Source organism: Pseudochaenichthys georgianus, chromosome 21, assembly GCF_902827115.2.
Source record: "Pseudochaenichthys georgianus chromosome 21, fPseGeo1.2, whole genome shotgun sequence".
Lineage (NCBI taxonomy): Eukaryota > Metazoa > Chordata > Actinopteri > Perciformes > Channichthyidae > Pseudochaenichthys > Pseudochaenichthys georgianus.
The window spans coordinates 29822083-29844929 of NC_047523.1; the positions used below are offsets into that span (position 1 = coordinate 29822083).

The 22847-nt window shown below is 42.3% G+C and overlaps 2 protein-coding genes across 2 annotated transcripts; one reads left to right on the forward strand and one right to left on the reverse strand.

Annotated features, from left to right (window-relative positions):
- Positions 1-7182: 7182 nt before the first annotated feature.
- On the forward strand, positions 7183-17653 carry ccnyl1 (cyclin Y-like 1). The gene is made up of 10 exons (XM_034110350.1): positions 7183-8160; positions 10000-10074; positions 10466-10509; positions 10700-10800; positions 11243-11278; positions 11390-11441; positions 11665-11784; positions 12142-12308; positions 14486-14648; positions 16224-17653. Exons 1-10 carry the CDS (start codon positions 7998-8000, stop codon positions 16338-16340), a joined length of 1038 nt encoding a protein of 345 aa, XP_033966241.1. The 5' UTR covers positions 7183-7997; the 3' UTR covers positions 16341-17653.
- Positions 17654-17863: 210 nt separating this feature from the next.
- Positions 17864-22466, reverse strand: fzd5 (frizzled class receptor 5). Its single transcript, XM_034109464.1, has one exon. The coding sequence runs from the start codon at positions 21837-21839 to the stop codon at positions 20109-20111; it is 1731 nt and encodes a 576-aa protein (XP_033965355.1). The 5' UTR covers positions 21840-22466; the 3' UTR covers positions 17864-20108.
- Between the last annotated feature and the right edge of the window lie 381 nt (positions 22467-22847).

Here is a 22847-nt window from a genome sequence, read left to right on the forward strand (position 1 = left end):
CGGACACTATCATTTGACATTTTTTTTTACTATGTTCAATCTGAATTTACTTTAAAATAAAATCTATATTGATTCTGACTTTTCTACATTCAACTCACAGGTTTATCATTGCTTTGAGAAAAAAGATTATTTTAGAAGTTATAGTCATTTGTTCTGGGAATGTCATTTTCGAGCCTGAGACCTGAAAAACAGGCTTGGGGCTTAACTGGTTAACTACATCCACTTCAGCAGGCTGTCGGTGATAAATCATTTAAAATATACACTATCTTTCCAGTAACAGAGCACATCAATCAAATCAGCTGTGGACAAAGGTTCCCATTAGGGCTGCACAAAATAGCTTTTTTTGTCGCCATTTCCCTGCACAGTGCAAAAGACTGCAATATTGCACTTTCAAAATTGTTACTTATTTTAAATTACGCTCTGTCTTTCGGTGATATTTTTGTCTGATTTGGGCCTGTTGTTAACTCTATGGCCAATCAGACAGCCGTCGCTGTTCAACAATAAGGATTGTCTGATGGCCCGGGGCCAGTAAGAAGTCATTTTGGTCAGTAAACACAATCAGTAGCCTGATCTGGGCAGTAATCGAAATGTGAGCAAACAAGCAACGACACTACTACGCTCTACTCTGAGACTTCCCTCTGCTCAGCCTGGGTTTGTCTTCCCGCAAGTTGATTGGCAAACACAGGTAGGCTTGTTCGGCCCATATATATTATTGTCATTTATCATAAAACAATATATACGTTGTTAGCATACAACGCATTTGTTGTTTTAGGTATGTGTTTAAAGAAAAATAGCGGTAAAGAAGTCACATGGCAGTAAATGTACAGTGTAGATTTCAGTTTTATCTATGAATAAACTCTGCAGCTCTTTAAGATCCAAGTCTAGTCAATTTAAATATATACATATAACAGTACCCTTTAATCTGTTTATTAATCGCAAGTTATATCATTATCAGGACATTCAACTTTAACATATAATTTCCTTATATCGTGCATCCCTAGTTCAAATGTGTCTTCATGTAACTGTTGTAAGCCTGCGTCCTAATGTTGGAAGATTACACAAATACTCATACAGGTTAGAACAACACTGTACTCATCCTAGTCATTGTAGAGAAACGTTATCATAAAAGATTTTGGCAAAATTAAGAGTCGGACATTTCTTTATCAGGCGAGCTCAGTCAGTTGCACATAAAATTCATAAATTGTGCTAATAACTGCCAACCTTTTTAGGAAGTAGAGCTGTGTGTGTCAGCAGATGGCACATTGTTAAAAAAAGGACAAATAATAGAGTAAAGTCTTGCTTTTAAATGTTCTCATCTTGTTTCTCTCTTCCTCCATAACATACATGTGAGATGCTATTACAATTAGGGTCACAAGCCTAACAGCAACACAAGGTGCAATTTTTATCTAAATGAAATCAAGTCTGAGTCTAAAGTTATAACCCAACTTGGATGCTTTGACTGACTGTACTTACTGCAGTTCTGCACACTAGTAGTTTTCAAGGCAAAGCACACATTTAATGGACATTCAAGTGTGTTCATGGTTTAGATAACTAAAGGTTATTTTATAAATCCCAGTTCGCTGTCTCCCCAGATATGACTGGTTGAGTAAAATGTTGTTATGAGAGTGATGTCTAAAAACAAAAGATATATATTATCCCGGTTGTTCAAAAAGACTTTAATGTTTTCCAAGCCCACCTTTATCTTATTGTGCCACAGTTGATGTCAGTGTGTCTTCAAAATATGACCTCCTTGATCCAAAATATGTTTCCTTGACATTTAATTTTTCAGTCTTTTACAATATTGTGTCTTTTGAAACATCTGTTAAGGTCCTTACACACCAAGCCGATTTCGGCCGTCGATAGATGTCTGGCCGCCGATGAGCGTCCTGTCGCCCTACTCAGGGTGCGTTTCACTTCTCTTATTTTTCATTTCCTCGCTCCTCGGTCTCTGTATCACCGGAAGTTGATTTGTCTGCGCCATCTTGAGTAGTGCCCCAGTGGCCTTATTTGTGCCGGAGGAGCGATAACGGAGGAGCGATAATCGAGGAACTACCAGACCATCCTCCGGTGAAATCCTCATACACTCGCCCCGCCCCCTTACTGTGTATCGCTCACTGATTGGACGATGCAGCGCATGCACTGTTCTGGCTGCTGTCAGACGATCAGCTGTGCGGCGTCATCACAAACGGACGTCGCTTCACGTGACGCTCCGGAGGAAACAACGTCCCATTGCTCTTAAAACTAATTTCCCTGCTTCTCGTGGTTTCCTTGCGTCTCTCCATGCTTCTCTGGTGGGAGGGACCAGTCGCAGGGAAACGACGAAAGGAATCCATTTACCCGAAGTGAAACGCACCCTCAGATTCGTGTGTCCCGTCGTCTCTTTTCGGCCGTACCGACACCTTCCGCCGCGGCTGTCGGTAAAAGACTGTCGGCTAAATAAATCACTCTGATGGCTGTTCAGCTAGCGAATCAGTGCATGAGAAGCGAAACGGAAGTGAGGGAACCAAACAAACGATTAAGAAGACAAATCTGAGATTTCATTTAACTCTCGACACAGGTTCGGGAAAGCCCCATGAGCTTATCGCTGTAGAGTGAAAACGGAACGCACACGATATTTGTTTGTTTATATAACGCAGTCTGTTCTTCTTCTCTCGGTGTATCACGCAGTCTGTCTTCTGGTTGTTGCCTCTTTTGAATGACGAATACACACTACCGCCGCCTGCTGATAAGGAGACTTATTGCCACTCAGTTCGTACGTGCTACATGGCCGTCGGCTGAAGTCTTTGCAGTGTGTTCCAGTCATGGATGTATAATAAGAACTGGATACAGTGTCGGAGGCGGGGTCTCGCTCATTGGCGCATGAGGACAAAATGGCCCAACTTTTGAGAGAGCAAAACGTCACGGATTACCCATCATGCCTGGCTGTCACAGCAGAAGAACCTGTATGTGCGCTCACAGAGCATGCGCCCCTTAAGCCCCGCCCCCCGAGCTCCCACTCTCGGCTCAGTAGAATGAATGGAGAGAAAATAAATCTAGATTCGGCTTTTAGTGCATTTTACAACTTTAAGGACCTAATGATTATAATAAGGGCTATACAATAGTTCATACTGGGTAGTTTATTTAGTTAAAAAAAAATTATCCGCTGATTTACAGAGGTCTCTTTCCCAACGTTAGTCAATGGGAAAAAGTCTTTCTGGGCCCAGTGACGTCACGGACTGATACGTAAATTGTAGTACCGCTGTTTGGACACAACGAATATTTTTCATCAGAGTCTGGCGCACTTCCTGGGGGCTTGGTTCCAGTGCGACTGTTGGCCAAGACGCAGGAGACGTGAGGCGACACAACAGTCGGGTCCGACGGGACGTGTTCTTTGGTGTCAGATTGGTGTGTAGGGGCCTTTTAGATGGTGGTAAGATATGAATTGCGTGGATGTATGATAATAATTATTTTTGTATTCTTTGTAAAATCTACATGAGATATAGACTAAACTTACATGAATTCAACACTATAATCCATGAAAATGTTTGTTCTGTTTCAAATAAATGAATTTTATGCAAGTGTACGAGGTTTTTGAAAAGATATTATGTACGTATTCGTCTGTTGTTGTTTTTTTATATAACTGTATATAGACTCTACAGCATGTGTAGACCTGTTTTTATTTTTATTTGATATGGAAAATGTTCTTATGGCTTGTATGAAACCAATTTTGCATATTTGTAAAATGGGTCAATGTAGAATATAAAACAATGTATGTGAGTGTATTCATGTAATCATTCACCAGGCCTACCGCAGTCATGGCAGCTAAGTGTAAGAGAAAAGGCCTTTGTTGGAGATGTTATATTTTGGAGTGCGGTACCCTGTTAAGGATGAACTGTGTCTATTTGTAGAGAAGAGGGACTCTAAAGAGAGCAGTCAGGAAGACAACATATATCATGTCATTTCATTTCCTTTTTTTTTAACTGCAGAACTTTTGGTGGCTTCAGACAGATCCGTACATTGTAATGTTGTTAACTGTGAGTTCAGTTTTAGTTTAGAAGCAACCTATTATAATATCTTTCAATTCATTTAATTAAGGCACAATTTACATTTATTTGATTGTTTCTTTATATAACATGATCACATTTTCATGGTAGCTATATCAGTTTTATTTTTGTAGTTTAAAACATTTTTCTATTGTACAGCATGTATTTGTAAAATATAAAGAATTCATGGGTCGAATCTGATAAAAAAAACGATCACAGCATCACCTCTTTTATAGAGTAATTCAGAAGGCGTTGATGAATCAGCTCATGTAGACCGACTGAGGGAGAAAGGAGAGGAAATTGTAAATTTGAAAGAAGCACTTATTAGGAAATATCAGCGTCAGGGGTTTACATATGTTTGTTGGTTTTTTAAGTGTATTCTGAAAAAATAAATGAAAATTAACTCCTGTAATTCACACATCCAGTGCTGGTGCGGAAAAAAAAACTTGTAATAATCATTTTTTATATAGCGAGCTCAACTCTGTCATGTGATTACACAATATCTTTCCAACAAAACCTAAAATGTTTTCATTTCTGTGCCAGAACAGTTGATGCCCACCGGCCTCACTTGTGCATGAAACAGATTGTTATACGTGTATGTAAAACTATATATTCCCGAATTTCTAGAATAGTAATAACATTTTTTCTAACTTTTAATGTGATCAGTTTATATATTGACACTTTTACAAGTTATCAATCTAAAATGCCATGTATTGTATAGTATCTTGTAGAGACAAGATCACTAACTAATGCATTACATACCGTTTGTTTGAACATTGTCACATTATAAAACTATACCAGCCTATTATTTGTAAATGCTGTTAATCTGAGATTGCATTACTCTTTTGTAAACACTTGCTATGTTGCAATAAACTGCTCTTGACGATGGTTGTGCATTTTTTTGCTGTTCAAATAAAGTAAAATATGAACAATTTGCTAATGACAGACATTAATGAGCCATGAAGGGGAACTATTTAAACACAAACATATATTTCAATGTCTTTGTTTTATATTAAAATGCAGTTGAATATTGTTTTTATTATACTGAAGTATGGCAAATGCATTTTGATGTTGTTTCAGTAAACCATGTCTGAGCTCATTTGAACAATGTTCGATAATGTTGAGTAGTTAAATCCATATTAATTCATCTTATTTTATAATGTGATCATACACTGAACAAAAATATAAATGCAACACTTTTGTTTTTGCTCCCATTTTTCATGAGATGAACTCAAAGATCTAAAACATTTTCTATATACACAAAATAACCATTTCTCTCAAATATTGTTCACAAATCTGAAAATCTGTGACAGTGAGCACTTCTCCTTTGCTGAGATAATCCATCCCACCTCACAGGTGTGGCATATCAAGATGCTGATTAGACAGCATGATTATTGCACAGGTGTGCCTTAGGCTGGCCACAATAAAAGGCCACTCTGAAACGTGCAGTTTTGTCACACAGCACAATGCCACAGATGTCGCAAGTTTTGAGGGAGCGTGCAATTGGCATGCTGACAGCAGGAATGTCCACCAGAGCTGTTGCCCGTGAATTGAATGTTCATTTCTCTACCATAAGCCGTCTCCAAAGGCGTTTCAGAGAATTTGGCAGTACATTCAACCGGCCTCACAACCGCAGACCACGTGTAACCACACCAGCCCAGGACCTCCACATCCAGCATGTTCACCTCCAAGATCGTCTGAGACCAGCCACTCGGACAGCTGCTGCAACAATCGGTTTGCATAACCAAAGAATTTCTGCACAAACTGTCAGAAACCGTCTCAGGGAATCTCATCTGCATGCTCGTCGTCCTCATCGGGGTCTCGAACTGATTCCGGTTCGTCGTCGTAACCGACTTGAGTGGGCAAATGCTCACATTCGATGGCGTCTGGCACGTTGGAGAGGTGTTCTCTTCACGGATGAATCCCAGTTTTCACTGTTCAGGGCAGATGGCAGACAGCGTGTGTGGCGTTGTGTGGGTGAGCGGTTTTCTGATGTCAATGTTGTGAATCGAGTGGCCCATGGTGGTGGTGGGGTTATGGTATGGGCAGGCGTATGTTATGGACGACAAACACAGGTGCATTTTATTGATGGCATTGTGAATGCACAGAGATACCGTGACGAGATCCTGAGGCCCATTGTTGTGCCATTCATCCACGACCATCACCTCATGTTGCAGCATGATAATGCACGGCCCCATGTTGCAAGGATCTGTACACAATTCCTGGAAGCTGAAAACATCCCAGTTCTTGCATGGCCAGCATACTCACCAGACATGTCACCCATTGAGCATGTTTGGGATGCTCTGGATCGGCGTATACGACAGCGTGTTCCAGTTCCTGCCAATATCCAGCAACTTCGCACAGCCATTGAAGAGGAGTGGACCAACATTCCACAGGCCACAATCAACAACCTGATCAACTCTATGCAAAGGAGATGTGTTGCACTGCGTGAGGCAAATGGTGGTCACACCAGATACTGACTGGTTTTCGGACCCCCCCCCCCCAGACCCCCACAATAAAGCAAAACTGCACGTTTCAGAGTGGCCTTTTATTGTGGCCAGCCTAAGGCACACCTGTGCAATAATCATGCTGTCTAATCAGTATCTTGATATGCCACACCTGTGAGGTGGGATGGATTATCTCGGCAAAGGAGAAGTGCTCACTATCTCAGATTTGTGAACAATATTTGAGAGAAATGGTTATTTTTTGTATATAGAAAATGTTTTAGATCTTTGAGTTCATCTCATGTAAAATGGGAGCAAAAACAAAAGTGTTGGATTTATATTTTTGTTCAGTGTATGTCTGGTATAATATCTTATTTGCAAATTATCTGGTTACTATTACTATTCTAGTACAAAATACTATATCAATCTTATTCCCTTTTAGTAGCAGAAATGGGAAAAACACGTCTATTACTTCAATGAAGAGGTATGCATTTATTGACAGATACAAAAATGATGGGCTTTAGTTTCCACTGTCAAAAAGGGTGTGGGTCGGTGACGATACAAAAATAGTAGCGTTGTATATATACAGTTCATCGGTTTAAATCGTCTTCAACAGACAGCTCTTTCAACCAATGAGCGGTATTCAACTGACCATGTTTTGATTCAGCAGCGAATGGGAGGGAATGGAATGTCTAAGTAGGCGGCACTACAACATCTCGGTGCCAAGAAGAGCCGTATGTGAGCTCCGGCAACAGATGGAGGACACCCAGCACAAATCTGGAGGGGTGTAGGCTCTGATGGGGGAGTACGGACCAGCTACCAAACTTGGCTCTCCAATGAGGAACTGAAACAAAGCTTAGTCGGTCAGACCTCATTGAGAATTTCTTGCACTTTTACATTCTTGTTTGGATTTTTCTCTTTTTACCTTCATTTTCCATTGGAGGCCTCAAAAGCCTCGGGCTAGATTTGGCTTCAGAGAGACCCGAGAGCAAGAAGACATCTGCGGGATTGTTTGAAAAGTCTCGTAAAAGTATTTGCCAGAAACTTACGTTTTGAATTCGTCTCATGTATATTTTCTTAAGTTGATAGTGTTCACACGATAGAAAAACGTGTAATAAAAAAAAGTTAAGGAGACAGTTGGCTAGCTTGCTATGATGCTATTTAGCTAGCTAACGTTACCGAGCAGCTACACTCATCTTGAATGAATGAATTGAACCCTGCATTTAACTAACAACTGTTAGTTTTTTATTAATAGAACACGTCGAATATTACATGAGACGACTCCGATTGTCTACTACAGGGTGAGCCTGAGTGGCTAACTCTTCTTTGACACACTTCTACCCTCAACTGGACAGGAATGCGATCCCAGGGAGTTGGCGGACAGCGGCGATTTAGCACGCAAAGATAGTCCCAATACTGAGAAAAGCCTGGTAATGTGTATGAAGCAGAAGGAGGCTAATTTGAGCTAGCTACACATAGTTGCACTACTTGGATTTGGCTGGAATAGTGTGGAGCTTTATCCCGACTCAGAATGGGAAACACGGTGACATGCTGCGTCTCTCCCGAATCAAGCCCCAAACTACCGTCGAGACAACCGGCGGAGCGGCTGGAGGAGCTGGAGACCAGCACGGAAGTGAGCGATGATAACACCTTGCCCTACCTGCAGCATATCAGCGACAGAGAGGTCCCTGACGGTAGGTGTCCCATCAGATAACCGGGAAAACCTGTGATGATTTAAACAGCTAATTTACTGCACCCGTACAGGTCACACCCATGTTGTTTGTTTAAAGGGAAGTTCATCTGAATCTAGTCACTGTCATAGTGAAGAAGCTTCTTCACATGACTCAAAGCACAGCACACTGACTTTTATGACTGTTAGCAAATATACACTCCATATGCACGCACGCATACAGTTACTTGTCAGCATAAGGGGCCCCTAGAAATAATAATTTAAACACAAACAAGATACATTTTCAGTGTAACAATTTCATGATGAAAAGACAGTATCTCTACTGCAGGGAGATCCACACAGACTCCCTCTAGCTATGGCCAAGTTGCCAGACGTGTTTATTGCCATCCTGGTGCCAGCACTGCAATGATGATGAGGGCACTCTTCATGTGGACACTGCATCATGTTGATCACATCATAAATAAAAACAAACTCATCTCTTGGGCACCATATTAATCACTCAGTAATTGGCAATAAAAAGCTTAACTTTTGTCTTTTGCCACCCTGAGGTTTATGTTTATGAGTGGGGTGGGGGAATGATACCGTTTTAATGGAGAGAGATCACCACTGAACCATAGCAATCTTGTTTTTTGAATCGTGCCTGTATCTTTGCACAAACTTCATGTTGTAATTTGCTTTATTTAGTGATATTTACATAGACGTATCATGTTAAAAAGACACAGGATAAAATCAAGCTTCGCCTATGGCCTTCAGGCAGTCCTGACAGTTGTTTTTGCTCACACTGTGATCACAAGCTCTGCTTTAGAACACACAGAAAAGCATCTCAGATAATTCCCATTGATGTCGGCCCAAGAGAAGTTTTGTACTGTAAGTTCTTGTGTCGCCACTCCTCGACACAGGCAGTGTTCATCCCAGACATGTTGCTGTGGACACTGGACAGTAGTATGTGAGAGCAGCTGTTGGCAGGGTGAGGGTCAGAATCTGTCCAGCAGTCCTTTCTACATTCCTCATCTCTCTTCTGGCTGTCCCTGCTTCACAAATGCTGCCATGCCCTAATCCCCATCCTTTTATGTAATGTGCCGTCTGCATGGATTGAGATAAGAACACAATTCTTAAAGTCTTGCATGTGAATAAACCAGTGCTGTTTTTATGTTTGCAATGGTGGAATAACAGTTATATCTGCTAGTTGTTTTTAAAGCAGTTAGCCTACTTGTGGAAGCTATGCCATACTTGACTGCCAAAATATATGTTTTGGACAAAAGAGGTCCGTCTATTCTCACTTTAACAGACAGTTGCCCACTGGGTAATGGGAGTATTATAATGAAATTCATACATGCCTTTGGTAGAACTTTGTTGTCTTTATATGGTAACACAGAGGGCAACACGTTCTCTAGATCTGAACAGTTATACAACAACCATTGGTACTTGTGGAAAATGTGAGTTAGTAGAAAGTGAACTGTTTTTCAGTGGTAGCATTTTTATATACACATTACACCAGTTCATATTTTCTTCTCTAAAGTGTTTTGTTTGCTGTCAAGTCATTTGCATCCACTAACCCAAAGACATAACCAGATACGCAATTTCTTCAAACCTGTGAAGCAGCCACCCTCACTAGTATAATAATATTGTGCAATAAATCCATAGACTTACGTTGCGTTATTTGTTAGTCGTGAGGGACAACTTGCAGTAGTACACTATGTGAGTGTTTGGTCGATGGGTACGCTAATGACTTCCTGTTCTCTTTGTGGGCTCATCACTACCCACAAGTGAGAGCAGAGCAGCAACAAGATGCCTTGTGACAGATTGTCAGTATAAAGCGCTGATGAACACTTTGTCTTCTCAGAGCTGGCCTTTGAGTCTAACCCGTCGGACCACGCCAGAGCGAGCACTATCTTCCTGTACAAGTCCCAGACAGACGGTGAGCAATCCTAACATGGCACACACCCCGATGATTCACATAAGCTGTGTAGCAAGAGATCCCTAGAAGCACAAACATCTGGAACACATGATTTAGTGATGAATATTAAAGCAGGAGATGATTTGTAATAGTTGTTGTAATCCTTGGAGTGGTTTAAAACGGTCCTTACTACTTAATTGCAGAGCTTTATTAAATGAGGGGTACATTGCTAACGATTAAGTTGATAACTTGTTAAAAATGGTCTTTTCTATAATCAAACTGCTGTAGATGTCTTTAGCTGCAGGTTAACAATCAAAACTACACTTAATTCTTTACAAGATACAGTTCAACACTCTGGACACAGGTTTCTGCTTCTTGTTTGTCTTTGTTGAACATGTCTCTCCCTTTACAGTGCGCGACAAGAGGAAAAGCAACCACATAAACCATATCAGTCATGTAAGTGGCCAAATGTATTTGTTGATCATAACTCGGTTATCCTTACAGATTAGATGAGCAAAGCTATATTGTTTTAGACGCCAGTATTGGGCAGCTATTCAAAAGTGTGGAACCAGTCTAAATAGATGAAGCTAGACTTTCCCTGTCCTGTGATAAACTAGTTGCTGATTGTGTGATGTTATGTTTCAAGGTGTCTCCTGGTCAACTGTCAAAGAAATACAGCTCCTGTTCAACTATCTTCATAGATGACAACACCGTCAGCCAGCCAAACCTCAAAAGCACAATCAAATGGTGAGGGAATTCCCCACGCAGAGAACCGCAAACCCACGGAGCGCTCCAAAAGTCACTCATTTCACACGAGAAAGTCCTGTTGCATCACAGTGTTGTGATGCGTGACTGAAGCAGATGCTCCCACGCCTCATGTCGGACGCTGCTCTGTAATGTCAATATTTCGGTGCATTTGGAAAATCTCATTTAATCAGGATTATCTCAGCGGGTTTAAATGAAGCTTCTGTGAAAGTGTGCAAATGTTTTGTAACACCATACAGGCTTACACACACACACACACACACACACACACACACACACACACACACACACACACACACACACACACACACACGCAGCGTTATGCTCCCACGAAGAATGTTTTTACCCAAGCTTTTAAACGCCAAAAATTATAACACTGAATTACTATTTGTCTTTTTCCTCATTGTTTTTGTTATTCTTCCAGCGTCACGTTAGCAATATACTACCACATCAAAAACAGGTAAATGTAAATCATTTAATTTGCTTTTAATAATAACATTTGTGACACTTTATGTTTCTTAAACTAGTTTGCGTTTTTAGTGTGTTGACAAATGTATGTTGTGTTCTTTAGGGACTCGGACAGGTCGCTGGACATTTTTGATGAGGAGTTGCACCCCTTATCAGTGAGTATCATAACTAGATCCGTCACTTTAAGCAAGTAGTTTTGTTTAATACATTAATTCGTCTGTCACTTTGTCTGTATGTCCAGGAAGATGTTGGTATCTTTTTAATGTTGTGTATTTGCCATAAATCTGAGATTTGAGGCAAACTAGTTTGGAATAATGTATAATATGAAATGGTACTTGCTTCATTCAGACACGTGTATGATCTGTTTGTCCCGTACAGAAAGAGCCATTGCCGGGTGACTACTCCCGTGTGGACCCAGAACACAAAGTGATCTACCGCTTCGTCAGAATGCTCTTCAGCGCCGCACAGCTCACTGCAGAATGTGCCATTGTTACTCTCGTAAGTCCGAGCTTCAGGACTCGAGAACCTTTTTGTCATGTTGTTGAATACTGTGGTGTTATCACAAACCGGTCACCAGAGGGCAGTAAACTCCTACACACCGATTGGCTCTGACTGAGATATTTTGAAAGAAACAACAATTACATCATTCTCAAGGGCGAACATGTTACGAGACTTAAAACAGTTTTAGTAGATGCTACATTAGTTGAGAAGTGGGGATTATACAGGTACACTTGTATCAACACTTCATCAGGGGTGCCTCAACCGGTTCCCTTGGAGGGCTAAAACTAAATGGTGTTCGATTATGCTGAAAATGTGTTGTATCATATTGACCGTTAAACATTGTTCTTCCTCAAGGTATACTTGGAGCGCCTGCTGACCTACGCCGAGCTGGATATCTGCCCCTGTAACTGGAAGCGCATCGTCCTGGGAGCCATCTTGCTGGCCTCCAAAGTCTGGGATGACCAGGCTGTGTGGAACGTCGACTACTGCCAGATCCTCAAAGAAATCACCGTGGAGGACATGTGAGGCGTTCTTTATACACTGGAAATTAATGCAAAGGAAATCATCCACTCAAATGACAATTGCTGTGAGGGCGGACATTGGTGGCAAATATTTGTCATGTTAGAGGTGAAGTTCTGAAAGTAGATTCTGTGCTACTTCTTTATTGGCCCCTTTTAAGCAAAGTTCCTCATCCAACTGAAGCAGTTATAGATTCTTGGGGTTAACTTGTTTTCTTGGGCAGGGGGTCCTTGATTTGTAACGCGAAAGGTTTGTATGTCCTCTGGCCTGGGAATAGGAATGGCAGGAGGATGTGCCATCATAACCCAGGCCCTTTTTTTCTAATTGGATACACATATCAGTTGTTGTGTAGCTAGATGGTTGTCAGGCTAGATTGTCAAAAGTGGTCAGGTAATTTATCTCATTCAAAGAAAAACTTGAATAGTTGCGTCCTGAGTTGTGGCTAACATTTCAACATGCCTCTAGATTTGGAGGCGGTTTGTGTTTCTGAGCTCCATATTTTTGGGAAACGGGTGATTCCTAAGAAATATATCGTGGTTCTGGCACTACATACTTGCCCGCCTAATAAAATATATATATAACAACAAGGATGCACTTAGAGCGGAGAGCAGCAGAGATATTCTGGGATGGATGGAGGCTCTTCTGCTGTCGCTCAGGCTATAAGCCGCTGAAGAGGCCAGGGAGCACTTGGAGCAGTGTGTGTGTGTGTGTGTGTGTGTGTGTGTGTGTGTGTGTGTGTGTGTGTGTGTGTGTGTGTGTGTGTGTGTGTGTGTGTGTGTGTGTGTGTGTGTGTGTGTGTGTGTGTGTGTGTGTGTGTGTGTGTGTGTGTGTGTGTGTGTGTGTGTGTGTGTGTGTGGTCTGTCGCGAGCCCCCATCCCTTTCTGACTCCATCTCTTCCTCTCATATGTCTGACCCACACTCGCTCTGCTCTGTTTTCATTGCTGCCATTGAAGTGTCTTTGTGAGCCGCTCGGGTCTTGATGGAGGGATGAGGAAGAAGGGTAGAGAGAGAAACCGAGAGAAATGCAGGGGAGGGTCTCAAGTGCTCTCACTGCTTCTACATAATGGCCCCGGCTCTCGCCCACTCCATTAGTTGCCCTGGGAGACCAGACATCACACACACACACTCACGCTCACTCTCACCACCTTTGCTGACCAACAAAGCATCCTAGATGCTGTCTCCTTGGCGACCACCTCCCTTAGCTTTTCTCATGGCTGTGATGAAGATGAAGAGGAGGAAAGATGATGGAGTTGTAGTCTGGAAAAAGATGAGCTGTGATACTCCCAAGTGGCTGCTCGCAGATACAGGTCTGATTGCCTGCGAGTGTGTGAGCTTTGATTCCATCTCCATAAGCACTTCCATGTTGAGTTTAAAGTCAATTCAAAGTTTACTGGTGTACGAGTTCCTGCTGGAAACCTTTACTGGGGGACCTTCTTTCTTTTCACAAAAACACAAGTGCTCTAGGAGGAGATTCAGGTGATACGGTGGGAGGGGGGTTACCTTGGTTGGTTATTGGCTATTGGTTGTGCAACCCATAAGAACATTGTGATATCATTAAGTGGCCTAATCTGATCAGCTCATTTTCAGACAGGTTTTTATATAAACGGATCAGGACAAAAAGAGAGGGAATATTTTTTCCTGAAACTTCCCGAATCTATTCTCTTAACACAGAAGGGGAAAACATTTATTTATAAAAGACATGAAATAGGATTGGATTTTGAATGTTGACCTTTAACATCATAGTGAGGTCTGAACAGGATCAGTGTCGTCCTTCTCTGACGAGATGCACTTGTTATTTTGTATTGAGATCGAATGGGACTTCAATTTAAAAGTGCTACTTTTGTCAATGAAAATGTCCCCTTTTTACAGTCTCTTTTCTGAAAAAAATGTATGAGTAAGAATACTTATTTTGTATTGGATTTGTATTTAAAGTCAGCAGTTGTGACTCACGGTGTGTTGGAGATGATCTGATGGGATTTGACTAAGCTAGGAAGTTAAAAACTGTTTTCTGAGATTTAAATTTTCGAGGTCACTTTTCCAATCCATCGAGCCAGGTCTCTTGTTTAATGCGCATCCTGGGCTTTTATCCCCTGCTCTTCAGACGCTGTTGCACTCGGTGGTTCACTGTCTCTGCTCGGAGGTTCTGTCTGTACTAACCCTCAGGTCTCTTCCCCCTCAGGAATGAGATGGAGCGCCAATTCCTGGAACTTCTCCAGTTTAATATCAACGTGCCAGCCAGTGTCTATGCCAAGTACTACTTTGATCTGCGGCAGCTGGCTGATGACAACAACCTCAGCTTCCCTCTGGAGCCTCTCGACAACCAACGCGCCAAGAAACTAGAGGTGAGCGGCCCCCATCAGACCTCCACCTGTTGGTCTCGTTATGATGCTCCTGAAAGATGAACTTCTGATATCTGATTATAACATGTCTTTGTAAAGATGGTGGCCTATTCGAATTCCCAAATGCACTGAAGTGATTTATACAAGGTTACGTTTAGGTAGTGATGTAGCAATTTCCCAAATCCATGGTTCAGTTCAGACCAAATTCCAAGTCTCGTTTTTTGGGGGGGGATTAATAAAAAAATGTAAAAAAGGAAAATAAATCTGGGTTTCATTAAATAAAAACCAATGTATATATTCCTAACGATTGACTTTGAAACACGGTGAATTTGTCCTAAACTAAAGGGAAGCAAATACAATATTATTTTTTTTCTTCAAATTCAACACCTGCTACTAGGGGTGTAACGGTTAACAAACATTTCGGTTCGGTACGTACCTCGGTTTTTAGGTCACGGTTCGGTTCGGTACGTTTTCGGTACAGCAGAAAAAATTATCACAAAACATAACATATATTTTTTTTAATTATTATTAAACTGTGAATAATGTATTCACTCAAATAAATACAAAATATAATAAAATAAACATTAAGGTGCAGCATTTCGATGAACTGAAATAATCTGTATTTGAACTTTACTGTAGCCTACTAGTACTCACAAAACATAAACTATTAGTTTTGGGTTTTTAATTATTATTAAACTATGAATATTCACTCAAATAAATGCAAAATATAATCAAATTAAGGTGCGGCTTTTCGATGAACTGAAATAATCTGTATTTGAACTGTACTGTACTAGCACCTAAGCAGCCAGTTAGACATAATGACTTGCTTGTCATTGTATTTTCATGTTGTTTAAAGAAAGATGAACTTGTCCACATTGCTTGCCGAAAGGGCAGATCTGCTGGCACTAGCAATGTCTCCTGCTGTGGAGATAACCCTCTCGCTAGGGACAGAGGTAGCAGATACAGCCATGTAGCGCTTTGCTAACATGGCAACATAAGGATATTTGCCGTTTGTAATAGCTTTGGCTCGGTTGTTGCGAGTGTTGTTGCGAGTGGTGGAGGCTTAAATGCTAGCGGGAGTTGGGTTTGCACTTCAGTCTTTTGGTACCGGTGATATTCACGTTCGGGTGATGCCTTTTCAAATGAGTGTGCAAGTTTGATGTATTGCCAGCCGCGTAACCAATGTTAGTTGAACAATGCCGACAAACAGCTTTGGTTCGGTCCACCTGTCTTTGTCCGTCATCCTTGTACGTAACTGCGAAACCAAAATGTTCCCAAACCGGAGACTTCAATGATGCTGGAGGATTTTCGAGCTCAACTTTATCTGCGTTCGCCATTTCGACAGTTCCTCAAATTACTCTGAATGCTGCGACGCAGCACCTGAGATTACTTCCAAGAAGTTGTTCACATTCTCAATTTTTTACATTTAACGTTATATGCGTTCGGTACACTTCGGTACACACGTGTACCGAACCCAAGGGCCCATACCGAATAATTTTGGTACGTGTACCGTTACACCCCTACCTGCTACATAAAACATACAAATCTGAAATGTAACCTCTCTGTTTGTGCGTTCAGGCCATTTCAAGACTTTGTGAAGACAAGTATAAGGACCTGTGTAAAGCATCGATGAGGCGATCCTGCAGCGCAGACAACCTGATCGGTGTGCGACACACCAACGCTGTGCTGTCGTAGGCCGACTGCTGCCCTCTTCTCAAACCCAGAGACCCCCCAGCCAGCCCGGACAAACCTCCCAGGCTCCACTCACCTCATCAGGCAGGAGGCAGACATGTTTCTGTACGATCTGCATTACGGCTTGAGAGCTGCATCACTGCAACATTAACCATGAAATTGGTGTTACCTTAATACTATTGTTTTCACAGTCCCTTATTTATTTCATACGTGTCCCTTATTTCTTAAGTAGGACTGCTCTACTGCAGTTATCTCTGAGGACTAGTCTTTGTCATAAAAGTGTAATTTTTTTCCCCCCCAAATAATATTTGATTTATTCCATTCATCCTGGCATTATTCTGTTCAGTCACTGGAACTCCATGAGAAGACAAACAACTATTTGATATTGTCACAAACATGATTTGAGTCCTACAAGGTCTCTCAAACAATACACAAACAGGCGCAAACAGTGCATTTGTTGGACTAATTTGATTGGTGGATTAATACAAAAAATTGCAGCATTAGGATGGTGTATTGACTCGAGATACACACCAACTAAAGTGTGTGTTCATAGTAATGAACCCAGTGCCACAGAGTGTATCATCGAGGTGTGTTCATAGTTTTTGTCAGAGACCAGGTTATCAGCTGGTCTTTTTTTGTCAAACACACAATGTCGTAACTCGTAAGTGAATTCAAGAGATTAAGGAAGCATGAGGTCACTCGCAAACCTTTGTTGTTTGTTGTCTTTTGATATTTTATCAGGTGAAATGCATAAACTGTTCCTTGTAAATGACAGGTAATACCAAAAGTTATTTTTGACGGTGTAACAAAAGACTTGTTTACTGTTAATAACAGTGTTGTTTGATACTATTTCAGTATATTATCTTCACATATACATTTGGATGGAGCACAAAGTATTAAACTATAAATATTCCACAGGATTGGGCTGAAGAGTGCCAATCTGGGGTCAGTTACACTTTCCAGATCAGTATTGCTACCGTTTGGCTCGATACAGCAGTTGGGTTGAAATAATGACTAATTCTAGATGGGGTCCAGTCTGTCCACCCTCAGTATTGTGCCCCCTCTAACCCTGCCACCCTGACCCCTCCTCAAAGAGCCCGTAGACAGATGACCATCATTGTTTTTTCCCAGGCCCCGATCAGAGCTTTTAAACAAACTACATAGATGTTGAGGGGGGGACACTGATGGATACTCCCCTCCTTTTTTGCTTACTATGTAGGCTGTCTAGCTGTGAAACGTGTCTTGTTTTTAATTGAAAAAAACATTTGCAGATGGAGTATTTTAAATAAACACTAATCCTATAACAAATAAGTGAATTGAATTTGTTTGAATTGTGTTTGTGTGTCTGAGCTTGAGGTGATCAAAAGGTGGTGCGGTCAGCTGTTCTGTCGTAACAAAGTGTGTGACAAAGCTGAATCAACCAGTCATCCAGAGAAAAGACCATTAATGCCCATAAGTGTAATTACCTCAGGAAACATCCACATGTTATGTCAGATGTACAGAAACACAGACGTACGTCACCAAACTTGAGATCAACTTGTTTTAATTCCACAATATGAACAAAATCTACAATATCTTTTATATCCTTTGAGGAACTCTATCAATATGAAAGCAGATTTACACATCGACAACAAAAGAAACGGTCAGTCACAAACCTTTAGCCATTCATTATCACTCATACACATTCACTCGCACAAGTCAGACTAATAAATTAGATATCGTCTAGCGTGTGGACGCACAGTAGTCTGAACACAATTGGCCAACAGCATTGAAAGAAACATCACGGCAGAAAACAATAAATGTTCTCTGTTTTTACCAAATCCCACTTATTTAGTTCACATTCTGTGTCCTCCTAATGTTGTGAACTATTGCTCTGAATTCTGTGAGAAAACTTTATAAATTGTTTTTCTCAGTTTTGGGTTGTGCTAAGTTAGTTACGTGGTGTTTGGAAAATAAACACCAAATATGATCTCTGAGATGAAACAGAAGTCGCTCAGTTAAAACCGATGATCCGCATCAGACCAGATTAGGTAGGATGTATGTAGGATTCCACAACCTCTGTCACGTTCAGGCTCATTAGAATATACCTGCACCCATGGCTGGAGAACTACCTTTGCAACATCTATTGTTAGCCAATCGGAGCAAAGAAACCTTTTTGGGGGGTGAATTTGTTTGGGTAAAATACAAAATGTAATCATGTCTAATAGAAACCCAATAATCCTGCAAACGAGGAAAAAATATGTCTCCTTTAAGTTGGATTGTCACAAAAAGAAAATGTATAAAAGCCACATAGTTTGATTTTAAAGATTAAACAAAAATAGTGCTACTAGTAATTATGATTTTCATCAATTAATCTGCAGATTTTTGTTATGCCTATCACCAAGGCAACTTCAAATTATTTATTTTCTCCAACCAACAGAGCGAGCCTCAGCGTACAGTGAATTGCTTTCATTGAGAAAGAGAAACTGCTGCTGCTTTTAATTACTAATGAATAGTCGCTCAATAAAATGGATGCTGGGTAATGTTCAGTCGGTCGTCTAATTTATTAATGTAATTATTTAAAAAATCTACGTACCACAACATATGTCTCTTCATCACAATGAAATCATGTGAACGCAATAGTTCTCAAAGTGAGGTCCAGGGACCTTTCGGGGGTCTTTTACTTTGTATCAGGGAGGCCCCAGCAGAACGGTCCTAAAATGAGCCATAAAGAATTTAGAATACATTATGTGTCCAGTCGTAGATTTCCCTGTTATCACTATTTATTCGTAATTTATACTTTTTTGTTTACATAGTTTTGGTAAAAAAATCAATGAATACATTAAAGTTGATCTACTTGGATCCCTGATGGAGATCATAACGTGAGCCCTGCTCACCAGCAGGTGGGGGCAAAGACAAAGGTCTGTTTCTTCCTGCAGCTCGAACCAGATCGCTGCCTGTTGGTTCACACAACGTAAACAGAACCAGTTCAGAAACGGTCTTCAGTGACTTTGAGTGGGATGTACACAAACAACAGGGTTAAGAGGTCACAACAGTATCCTTTATAGACTCAATTCCTTTTTGTTTGATTGATTCTCAGTTGACTTCCAGTCTGAGGAAACACAAAGACAGTTTTTCAGCACTGTTTCAGTTTGTATTCATACAAAACACCAGATATCACACTCAAACATTGAAATGAAATGGCACATTTATGTACAACTTAATACAATTTAAATCAGACAAGAAGTGTCTCTGGTGTCGTAGACTTAGCTTGTGTCAGTGGCATTGGTTGGTTACAAACTAAACATTAACACACTATGCACCTAATATTTTTTACAGCATATTTTTACAATATATACATCAATAAATATGTTTTTTTCTCTCAATGCTCAGGGTAAACAGACAGGAAGAAGCATGCGTGACTCCATCATGGATCCATGTAACTCTGTGGGCATTTAAGATCATTTTCCAAGTAAATGTCAAGTGTGGTCGATCACTTCGAAAAGCAGTTTCAATTGTTGGAGTCACTTTTCACAAAAGTCAGACTCTTTTAAATAAGCTTTGTTTAATGTTTGTTTAAATTGCTATTACCAAGGTTGTTGAATTTTCTCTTTTGACGCTCTGCATCTTTTGGTCCAATGTTTTTCATATGTTCACTATTCAGAGCGCACTGATTCACAAGCGTGTGAATCAGTGTTTGTCCGCATTAACTTTCTGGGTGTGTGGATAGTTTATTCATTCTGTCCAGAGAGGTGACTGCACCTAGATCAGTCTTCCCTTTCTTCATTCACTTCATATATGCAACGGTGCAGCTTTATGGTAGATCCCTGAGGTAAGTCCAGTTCCAGTGTGTCCAGTTAAAGCAGTGCTGGCCTCACTGTACATGGAGGGTGGAGCAGTGGCTTTCTGCGGCCAGCAGGGGCAGCATCGAGCCACAAAGCTCCTCCAGGACTCTAGGGTTTTTCCTGACCAAATCCAGACTCCTGAGGTGATGCCCACCACCAAGCACATTAAGTATTTGAGCATGAAGACGGCATAGTCTGGGCCCATGCCCGAGCGCTGGCGTTCGGACGGGCAGGAGCAGGCCAGCGCACGCTCCCACCTGGGCCGGTAGTGCTGCTCGTAGACCAGGCAGGCCACCACGATGGTGGCGGGGACCGTGTACAGCACAGTGAAGAGCCCGATGCGGATCATCAGCCGCTCCAGTTTGTCTGTCTTTGTTCCACCTTGCTTGATGATGCTTCTGATGCGAAAGAGAGAAACAAAGCCGGCAAGTAAGAAAAGTGAGCCGGTGAAGAGGTAAACCACCAGAGGTGCGAGTACGAATCCCCTGAGGTTCTCCAGACTCTGGTTCCCCACGTAGCAGATTCCAGCCACAGGGTCCCCGTCCACAGAGCTGAGAGCCAGCACCACGATGGTCTTGACACTTGGGATGAGCCATGCGGCCAGGTGGAAGTACTGAGAGTATCCTGCGATGGCCTCGCTGCCCCACTTCATCCCTGCAGCCAGAAACCAGGAAAAGCACAGCACCACCCACCAGATGGAGCTGGCCATGCCGAAGAAGTACACCAACAAGAAGACGAGGGTGCAGAGAGCGGGGCCGGTGGTGTCGTAGAGGATGTGCAGCTGGTCCCCCCCAACGCTGCTGCTGGTGCCACACGCCACCCGCTCATGACCTGCCACCAGGCGGATGATGTAACCCAGAGACACGAAGAGGTAGCAGGTAGCGAGGAAGATGATGGGCCTCTCTGGGTACTTGAAGCGCTCCATGTCAATAAGGAAGGTCGCGACAGTGGTGAAGGTGGAGATGAAGCACAGCACCGACCAGAGTCCCACCCAGAAGGTGGTGAAGGCACGTTCGTCGGCTGAGAAGTATGGTTGGTGGCAGGGCTGGGCACAGTTGGGCAGGGGGCCGGTGTGGACCTGGCCGTACAGAGAGTGGGACTCCCTCTTGATGGGGACCAGGGGGTCTCGACAGCGGCACTCCCTGTCACACTGAGGGGGGCTGGGTGGTCTGGTCCGGCCTTTGGGGGTTGGTTTGGGGAAAGGTGGAGCCAGGGTGGTGGTCTCGCTGCTGTTCTGGTCCATGCACAGGACCTCATCGCCCAGCTGGGGCAGCTGCTCGCAGCTCATCCTCTCGGGCCACTCGAAGCCGTACTGGCTCATCAGGGGGGAGCAGCCTCGTTTGGCCCGTTCACACACCGAGCGGCAGGGGGGCAGGGGCTTGCGGTAGTCCGGCAGGCAGATCGGGGTGTACATGCTGCACAGGAAGAAGAGCAGGTCCGGGGAGCAGCGGATCCGCACCAGGGGCCAGAACTGGTGCACCTCCAGCCCCACCTCCTCCTGGGTGTCGTGGTTGAACTGGTTGGGCATGTAGGTCAGGTTGTAGCCGATGCCCCTGCACATGGGCACAGTTATAGGCTCACACACCAGCTCCTTGGAGGCTCCTAACGTGAGACCAGGACACCGGAACAGCAGCAGCAGCAGCACGAGGGGCCGCGGGTCCCTCACCGTAAATGCCATATAGAAAGTGTGTTATAAATTACTTAGAGTCATTAAAACAAGAAAAGGATAAATGGAGGGGGCAAGCAGCTTCAGTTCATCTCATGAATCTCAAAGACCAGAGTTTCATTCTGCTCCTCTCAGTCTCTTAATGATTCAAACTAAACAAGTTGGTACATCCAGTTTGTCCATAAAGCCCGAGCGGCTGTCAATCATTCACCAGAGCTCCTGCAATCTGCACGGAGAAAGTTCATCTCCGGTGGTCACGTTCCAATAAATTTAACGACCTTGTAACATTTTCACCAGACCTGTCAGCTCCCAACAGGTTGCAAACGACAGAACAAGTCGCATTATGAGACTCGCGTTGAAAAAAAATATTAAAAGCAGTCCAGAAAAATGTGATAATAAACAAATTGTTATTTAAAGTGCAGATAAATCTCTCCTGTCTCTGGGTCCGGAGCCCGGCGTGCAAAATCCACTTGACGTTTATTCCCACCTGAAAACAGCGTTCAGGCACATGGTAGTTTGTCTTTTCAAAGTTGTAAAGTGTTATCTCTGCTGAGAGGATATAAAACAGAAGAATATCCGAACCGTCCTTCAGGGTGAACACTTCTCCCGTGTTGTCAGGTGCAGCGCGTGCAGCCTTCACTGAGCCCCGGGACGGAATAAAGTCCGCCTGAAGCTGCAGCACCTCCTCATCACACACTGCTGCGTTCATGGGCAGTCGGAAATGTCACTATTCAACCATGGCTGCACAGAGGAGAGTATGAAAAGGTCAAGGAACATGTGTAACAAACATTGTCAGTTATTTAAACCCCTGTGACTGGTAACAAGTATTAAGATACCAAATAAATGATATAAAAATAAACACAATTACAACAATATAAACCGTTAATATGCTTGCATTCAATGTAGTTCCATTTTTTCCCTGTTATTTTTATATCATTTGACTTTTTTACCTTATACATTTAACCACGACTTAATGACCTAATACACTTGGATATTTTTTACAAATCAACTGATGAATCA

What these genes read in the sequence shown, in the direction of transcription:
- ccnyl1 (XM_034110350.1), top strand. Translation starts at nt 7,998, where the DNA reads ATGGGAAACACGGTGACATGCTGCGTCTCTCCCGAATCAAGCCCCAAA. An exon ending in GTACAAGTCCCAGACAGACG is followed by an intron (nt 10,075 to 10,465) that starts GTGAGCAATCCT and finishes CTCCCTTTACAG; the next exon opens with TGCGCGACAAGAGGAAAAGC. An exon ending in AATGTGCCATTGTTACTCTC is followed by an intron (nt 11,785 to 12,141) that starts GTAAGTCCGAGC and finishes TTCTTCCTCAAG; the next exon opens with GTATACTTGGAGCGCCTGCT.
- fzd5 (XM_034109464.1), bottom strand. Translation starts at nt 21,839, where the DNA reads ATGGCATTTACGGTGAGGGACCCGCGGCCCCTCGTGCTGCTGCTGCTG.